Source organism: Pangasianodon hypophthalmus, chromosome 14 (assembly GCF_027358585.1).
Source record: "Pangasianodon hypophthalmus isolate fPanHyp1 chromosome 14, fPanHyp1.pri, whole genome shotgun sequence".
In the NCBI taxonomy this organism is placed as follows: domain Eukaryota; kingdom Metazoa; phylum Chordata; class Actinopteri; order Siluriformes; family Pangasiidae; genus Pangasianodon; species Pangasianodon hypophthalmus.
The window spans coordinates 16,040,790-16,049,564 of record NC_069723.1 but is presented as its reverse complement, the minus strand read 5'-3'; the positions used below and the strand labels follow the sequence as shown (position 1 = coordinate 16,049,564).

Sequence of the window (8,775 nt, the reverse complement as noted above, 5' to 3'; positions counted from 1 at the left end):
AATGAAATAAAGTTACTACTGTAAATAGTTCAATATAAAACATCATCAGGACACCATTCTTACTGACTTAGAATAAATTAAATAAATTTTTATTTAATATTTTATATATACCCCACCAACATGCCATTAGGTTGAATTTCAAATGACTGCCTATTATGATATAATGTAGTGTTTTATACTCTACATAATGTACTACATGTAGTGCATGCCATTTGAGAGTCAGACACAGAAAAAAATCCTTAAACTACAGATCCTTTTCCACACAGTTACACTGCACTCTAAAGAGAAAAATATCTTTTATCAGATTTGGCTCCAGTTGACGGTGTAAGAGTCACACACTGTGTGTGAGCTGTTAATTTACCGCCGCTCTACAGTGAATACTGCATTGTAGAAATGGAGACAATCAGAGACACTGCATGCTGATACCAAGAAGGAGAAAAGAGACAGTGAAAACATGAATGCAAGCATAAAGTATACATTTATTTTTATTGGAAAACATTTATATATATATTGTGCATATTATTCATACACTTTTCACATGTTGAATCCTTGATCCTCTATCATTTGTACATCTGACCAAAAACCATTAAAAGGATCGCTCTGAGTAGAACAGTATAATTCTGCATCGCCCACAGTAAGATCACTGGAATAATAATGACCCCCAAAAGCCAACACTACTTAGTATAAGTGAAACTAAATCACCTTTGTCCTGCTCTAATGGACCCTGGTTGTTTTTTTTTTTTTAGTCATACTGCAAGCAAAGCGCAGATGAGATTTAGAGACTGAACAAGAAGCTCTGACAAACCCACAAAAGCAAGAGACAAACAACTAGTTAAAGGAGTGGCAACATCTCCATCTGTAAATGAACATACTGTTTTGTTTTTTTTTTTAACACCAAAATGCAAATATAAGAGGGTGTGTACATATCCATCAGTTTTATATATGTCCTAAGTGAGTAAAGGTTGTTTTGAGAAAAGACTGTGGCTTAAGAGTATATGGCACATCTCAAAACCATGATTAAAACAAACACACAGATCATGCTATTACAACAACAGGCGATGCAAAGTTCACCAGACAAGCACGGTGGAAAACAATACATTTAAAAAGCTTAACACTGATAAATAGCATCGATGACTAATCTCCACATTTTCAGTCACACCATTTACATTAGTCAACCCATATTCAGTTCTTCTGTCCATGTACTTTATCCATCAGTGCCTGTGTAAAGTTTTTAGCCAGCACACAACAGCCCATTACAATAAACACAAACCTGTCAAATCTAGCTGCTGGCCAACATGAAAATTCAGCTCAGTAGCCATCAAACTTCAGTGATACATAATTTGAAGATGTTTAAGTACACATTATGATGTATAATACAGTATCTTGTGTATAAACATCCAGTTGTGCTACCTTTCAATTTTTAGACTGGAACAGAGCAGCAGCGTTAGAGTTGAAGCATGACTTCACCACAAAGGGCACATGCAATTGTTCTCTAATTGAATGCAGCATTTTGACCCTTTATAACAATTACTACATTTAATTCAGTTATTTTATTCATTTTTGAAGAGAAATGTTCACCACATCCTACACATGTATGTCATTTCATTTTTGACTTAGAGCGCCACTGTCTTCAAATTGTGGCAGATATAAAGACGTCTGCTCCAAAATTGCTCATGCAGTTATGCTTGGTCCATTCACATCTGCTGGGACTACGCTGCAATTTTTCTCAACATTACTATTTCGGTTGGTGTCTTGCGAAATTTGAAATTCTTAATTTTCACTGAAGTAAACTTCTGATCGTTTATTTTCTAAAGACAGAGTGATCTTAGTAGGACAAGCAATGTAAAAGAAAGACAGAATGGAAAACATCTTTCACTTTGCAGTCATCATTTGGACAAACTCTGTAAGAAACAGAAAAATACAACAGTGATCAGTTAAGAATTTTCACATAAAAATTTCTCTCCACTAATGTTATATGATCTGAGGGTTCATACATCTTTGATAAAAAATTTTTTTAGCAGGACAAGTACGTAGATAATCAGATTTTTTTCCAGTATAATGCAGATTAATATTTAAGCTATACATATATTTCACATGGCTTTAATGAAAATGAATTCTATCTGTGTTAAACAAATACAATATTGGGAATCAAATTAAGTCATGGAGCAGCTGGTACCTAAGGTCATGCAAGATTCGTTTACTAAGGGCTCTTGTGGTTCATGAGTGTTTCTTGAACTGCTAGGTCATAGCCCTCAGTTTAGTAGTGGAAAGCACTAGTAGGTCTTGGCAGCCATCTTTTGACCATGACAAAGACACTGTGGCTTAGTTGCTAAATTCTGTGAAATGTGGGAAGAATCAGCTGTACAGGAGGTAAAGCGTACAGAAGATAGCAAGCAGTGGTGGGAGAGGGGATCATGGAGAACCACAATCGGCAATGTGATGTGGTTTACCTGCACCTCCCTAAACCTTTCCCAAACCTGGCCTATCACTACCAGGGCCAGATGTCACTCCTCTCAACAGCCTCTGTGCCCCTGTGAAACCACAGTGCTTCCCAGCTAGTAAGGGATGCATCCATTATAACGGTTTCTCTCTCTGATAGGGCACCACATTTTTGTTAGAAAAGACTTGTGTCCAGCAACTAGAGACCGGGTATCTCTGGCTGAGACATTTTTTTGTTGGTGGTGTTTGCAGTCCAGCTGTAGGCTGATTCCCCACTGCTGAAAAGCTTGCGGTTCCAGTAAGCCTCAACGAATCGTCGCTGTGGCTGCCAACATCAATTCTAGCATCCTCATCGTGGCTTGGATGAATCTGATCACCAAGCATAATAAGGTCTGCCAAATGCTCAAATCTCAAATCTAGATTCAGTGTTAGGGAGCTCTTTTCTGGGTTCACCATGAGAGACGAAGAAATAGAAAATGGCTGTATGATAGCGGTATTTTTTGCAAATACTGTGTCATATGAAACCACGTCTGACTCATGTACACAAGAAGCTATCCCCCATGATGAGAAGCGAGTCTGCTGCTAAACCACAAGTGTAGCTTGTGTGAAATTACAGGTGCTGATTTCATACTTATTATTTTGTGAAACAGACAGTGTGATGCAATTCATAGCCAAAAAAAATGTTGCTGTTAAATTATTAGGCTTATACAGAAATAATGGCCTACGTCTGGAAAGAAAAAGGCAATAAAACTGTTAGCTGCAATCATTAGTATGACAACTGTCAGAAAAAAAATTACAATGCTCACTCTAAGCAAAATAGCTTACTGCAGTCCTGCATGAGATACTGAATCTCTGTGTGTCAGAGACAGCCAGCTTACCTTCATAATTCACCTGCCCATCACCATCAATGTCGGCCTCTCGAATCATCTCATCCACTTCTTCGTCTGTCAGCTTCTCGCCAAGGTTAGTCATGACGTGACGCAGTTCAGCTGCACTGATGTAGCCATTTCCGTCCTACGAGGCATGGGGTGGGAGAAGAGAAATCAGAATCGATTGTAATTATAACCAAGATCAAAGAAACGCACTCATTTGTTTTGTTAAAAAAAATAACAACAAGGTGAAAAGACATGTTTCAATTTGTTTGGTCATATTCCTCTCAAATATCATCAGGAACTCATTTGATGCTGAGAGATACACTTGATATCATGTACATTAAAGTACAATAAGGCATTTACAGGTTAGTGAGGTAAATCAGGCATTACTTGCAGGCTTTTAGCTCATGGGGTGTACTCACCTTGTCAAAGACTCTGAAGGCTTCTCGGATCTCCTCTTCACTGTCTGTATCCTTCATCTTCCTGGCCATCATGGTCAGAAACTCCGGAAAGTCTATTGTTCCATTGCCTAAGGAAATGCCATACTTTGTTGTCATTACTAAAGCTAATCTAGATAAGTAATTAGAACTTTCTGTATAAAGCTGACAGACACTAGAGCTTGCTAGCTTGATGAAGTTAGCATGTTAGCATCACACTGTTGTACTGCAGTCTCACCATCAGCATCGACCTCATTGATCATGTCCTGCAGCTCAGCCTCTGTGGGGTTCTGGCCAAGTGAGCGCATCACAGTTCCCAATTCTTTGGTGGTGATAGTGCCATCGCCATCTTTGTCGAAGAGGGAAAACGCCTCTTTGAACTCTGGTGGATTAGATAAATAGAATTGTGACAATCATGTTTGAAACCCTAAAACCTGTGTAATGTGTGCGAAATCATTCACTTCTCTTCCCTATAATAGTGTTCTGTGTAGTATTCCCAATATTCCAATCTTGGTAATAGTGAATAGGGGACCATTTTGGATATGGCAAAAGGGATTTCACATGTGTACAGCCTCATATTTATACACCAGGGAAACAAAATAGCCACAGTATATGCAATAGAGTTTCTAGGGACTGAGAGCAAATGAAAAATACAAAAAAGTTTTTTTTTTTTGTAACACATTTATTAAAATATTCCTTATAGAGTGTCAATTTTGTCACATATTCTTTGAGAAAAAATATATTTACATTAAAATATATAAACATTAAAAACACAATAATTAAAATTTTTCATGCAATCACCATGGAAAATTTGAATTATTGTGTTTTTAATGTTTATTTTATGCAATTTGTTTTATGAAAGAAGTCAATAATTTCAATGGAAGGCACTGTACTTCACGTTCCAGTATGTGTTCAGGGAGAACAGAGGAATTTTAAGCAAAGCAACAAGGTTACTCATGTGATGGCATCAAAACTGAGAGAGTCTACTCACCTGCAATCTGTTCCTCAGTCAGCTGATCTGCCTGTAGCAATGACAAAATGATAATGCAGTGTCATTATCAGACTCCAGTTGTGCCGAACTCCCACACACACACACACACACAACTTAGGGTGTAATGAAGGACATGTATAAATTCTCTCTAGCCTGAAATAGCCACTCTGGGTATAATTAGAGAGTGCCACTAAGAGGGTCACCAATGTAGCACACACAAAATTATAGCACTTCTCTATGACAGTTCATTAATCAGCTGCTAAAACTGGGTGGCTTCACTCTGCGCTTTACTTAGTTACACACTTCTATGTTTCAGCCCAAAGCAACGTCGTACATTTTTTCATCATCTAGACACTACTGTCTCTTTGTGGTATTCCAAAAGAATTGACTTGTGTTTCTGTTGGTGTGTTTTACAGAGTGGCAAATAAAGGGTAACTATGGTAGAAATAATTGACATTGTACCTACACTCAGGCAATGTCTTCTCAAGAAACAAAATCATTCTAAACCAACTAGATATGACTGATCACACGTCAAATCCAAATTTACAATCTATATACAACTGAGCAAGCACCTGCAGTATCTAAGCTATGAAGATCTAAGCAATGTAGCTTACAAAAAGAATATGGATGTTTACAGTGGGTGTGTAGGCTACAGCAAAGGTTAGTAGGTAAATAGGAAATAACATCTTTGCAACTGTTTATCCTTTGCCTTACACAAGCCAGATGTTGATCAAAGACTTTAAACATTTAAGCATTTTTAATGATTAAAGTCCTGCACGTCTCAGACTCGCATTCCAACATAATGTCTGTGTATTGCAGACGTAGGCTGTGAACTCAAATGTACCCTGCAGCATGGAATGATCAACAAGCTCACAATTAGCTTTGGACCAGTTCGTTTTGCATCCAGCTGAACATGACTAGCCAGTTTCAAATTAGTGGCAGCTGAATAAGCCACTAACTAAAACTCAGCACACCTGGCTCACATGCCAAAAACAGTGTCGTATCAGATGATGGTGCTCTTGCACACACGGCATATAATCTGCATGCAATGAACAGATCCAACATTTGTACCAACAATATTCAGATAGTTTTCCTGTATTTATAGCTATAAACTGTTTATTGTGAATGTCTAGCCTGTAGCACCTTCTCTGAATACACGAGACCACATAGACAAATTCTTATCAAATTTGATGAGATTATGTTTCATCATACGACAAAAGTTGAAAGCTGCGATCTGATCCTGTATGCGACGTACACTAATATGGCTAAAAGTATGTGGACACCTGACCATCACATCCATATGTGCCCATTCCAAAACCATGGGCATTCACAGGGATTTGGTCCCCTCTTTGCTGTTAAAATAACCTCCACTCTACTGGGAAGGCTTTCCACTAGATTTTGGAGTGCGTCTGTGTGCAGATTTGTGTTCATCCAGCCACAAGTGCATTAGTGAGGTCAGGCACTGATGTGGGACGAGGAGGCCTGGTGTGCAGACAGCGCTTCAGTTCATCCCAAAGGTATTCAGTGGAGTTGAGGTCAGGGCTCTGTGCAGGACACTCAAGTTCTCCCACTACAGCTTTGGCAAACCATGTCTTCATGGAGCTCACTTTGTGCATAGGGGCACTGTCATGCTGGAACCAGTTTGGGCCTCTTAGTTCCAGTGAAGGGAAATCTTAATGCTATAGCATACAAAGACATCCTAGACAATTCTGTTCTTCCACCTTTGTGGCAACAGTTTGTGGAAGGCCCATATATGGATGTGATGGTCAGGTGTCCACATACGTTTGGCCATGTCCTTTTGAAACAGGAAGTCAGAACGACAGCATGTTTAAGTGCTTGACTGATTTCCACAACAGCCAACAGCATTTGAGATATGCCACACCCCCACTAAAAGTAAACATACTTGCCTGTAACTTGGTGAACTAGCTAAATACAGAGAACAGCTAAGAGTTTAGCATGAACCTTTTTTTTTTTTTTTTTTTTTTTTTTTTTTAAACTGGGGATGATTTCTCACCATCACCTTCAACCACGACTATCCAACAGGGATGATATCCTAGACAAAGAGATACCATGTGTTTTTGGAGTTATACCGTACACGTTTGAGCCGAGGTCGACCATCAGTAACAGACAGCCCGGCGTCTTCGCCGGGAGGAATCTGAAATGTCTGAACTTTAGAAGAAATGATATCACGCACTCTTACTGATTGAGATGACGTGATGGCGTATAAAGACAGAATTGCATTCTTGATCAGTCTGACACTGAACATCCCCAAAAGGGGCCTGTCACATAACCACCAACTTTCACAAATTCCACATGAATAAACTCCAACCATTTTTTCCCCAAGCAATGCATGGCTTGAAAAGGGAATAGCGTGCCAAAAAAGCCAAAAACACACCAATGAACCATATTTGCTGCTAACAAGCTGCTCCTGTAGAGAAACACATGGGACATGTACATTCTAGAGAGCGTTTAACTGGGCAGACACAAGACTAGTACAGGATGACTCAGCCAAAAAAAAAAAAAAAAAACCACTTACCTGGGACAAAAAATTAAAATGAGAATCTTTCCAAACTATTTGTGTATTTTATTTTCTAGATATACTATTATACTGGTGTCCATAACACTAAATGACAGATACAAACATCTCTGCAACACCAGTTTTGATTTGAGGAGCACTTCATAGCTAGAGAGATGCTAAATACAATGTAAGCATGTATGACTGGGTTTCATGGGATTGACCTGAGAGTAGATTAGATAGTGAACATCTAGTTTAGGGGAAGATTATGGCTAAAGTCAACTCATCCATTTTTAATGAGTTAACTCGTGCAGTGCCTATGACTTAAGCCCTAAAAGGCAGCTGCTGAGTTTATTCCGCTACTGCAGATCCAGTGTCAGGGTGCTGCAGATGATTTGGTTCAATGCAGAGGGAAGAAGGAGGAGGAAGAGGAGGAGGAGGAGGAGGGGGGAGCAGAAGAGCTGCCAGCTAGCTCAATTTACACTTGTGTGCAGTTTCAACAGCTATTAAGAGTGCTGTACAAAATGCCGCACTTTAAACAAAAATCTAGCTTTTACTAACATGACCTGGGAGTAATAATATCCTCTATATAACGACAAGACTGTGAATGTTTCATTAATCATAACTGCGCGCAGTGAAATTAGCCAGCGCGCTAGCCAAGCCAAAACCAGACCGGCGGAATTTTCTAGAAAGCTAGCATGCTAATAAATGAACCTCGTACGCAATTCGGTGTGTATGTTATGGTCAGGTTTGCTCCCTCAATTGGACTGTTAACCTGAGTAAGTTATTTTTGTACCACCTGTTATTAACCCGCCCACTCATTTTCTCCTAAAGGCAATGAGCTTACAGCACGTAAAATTAGCTAGCTAACGTTAACGTAAATATTAGCCAGCGGTACTAACGGAATAATCATAAGACACGCAGGTATGAGCAGTAATGTGTCTTTACAAAGCTGCACACTTTATCTAGTTACCCAGACGGCTGGTTTAGCTAGTTATTTAACTAATATCTTGCTCAATAAGATGTCGGCTGTACTGGAAGTCCACAGCAGCCATATTCATATTCATATTCTGTGTGCGTAGCTAACCAGCTCATCTCATAAACGCAGTATGATAATAACACTCATTACATTTAGTGCATTTTTACAGCTGCAGTGCTGTCACTGTGCTGTCACTGTGCTGCTGCTCGCTTTGGTAGCTTTCTGTCGAGCCTGAATTATTGCTAGACCTTCATTAGACAGACAGCTTGCAGGGGAGCCGCATATCGCTCTTACTTACCATTCTGTTTCACCAATGATTTGCAGCAAATCCGCAGGAAATTGAGCCCCGGGTTTCTCAGACTGAAATATGAACCGCTATCCGGTCAGGTATAATCAAAGCTCTCGGTAACCTTAACGTCTTGAAATCTTGGACCGGAAACTGAGGTGAAGCCCACTTACTCCGCCGTCAAACCGCAAACCGGGAGGAGGAGGAGGAGGAGTGATCCGCCCTCTTTCACACCGTATCCCTCCGCCGAATGACG

At 39.6% G+C, this 8,775-nt stretch overlaps 1 protein-coding gene across 1 annotated transcript; it reads right to left on the bottom strand.

Moving 5' to 3' along the window:
- Positions 1-467: 467 nt before the first annotated feature.
- Positions 468-8,687, bottom strand: calm3a (calmodulin 3a (phosphorylase kinase, delta)). Its single transcript, XM_026934862.3, has 6 exons — positions 8,532-8,687; positions 4,740-4,770; positions 3,987-4,130; positions 3,734-3,840; positions 3,318-3,453; positions 468-1,901 (listed from the first exon to the last, which is right to left on the bottom strand). The coding sequence occupies exons 1-6, from the start codon at positions 8,532-8,534 to the stop codon at positions 1,873-1,875; spliced, it is 450 nt and encodes a 149-aa protein (XP_026790663.1). The 5' UTR covers positions 8,535-8,687; the 3' UTR covers positions 468-1,872.
- Between the last annotated feature and the right edge of the window lie 88 nt (positions 8,688-8,775).

What these genes read in the sequence shown, in the direction of transcription:
- calm3a (XM_026934862.3), bottom strand. An exon ending in CCTTCAGAGTCTTTGACAAG is followed by an intron (nt 3,454 to 3,733) that starts GTGAGTACACCC and finishes CATGCCTCGTAG; the next exon opens with GACGGAAATGGCTACATCAG. An exon ending in TGGGCAGGTGAATTATGAAG is followed by an intron (nt 1,902 to 3,317) that starts GTAAGCTGGCTG and finishes TGTTTCTTACAG; the next exon opens with AGTTTGTCCAAATGATGACT.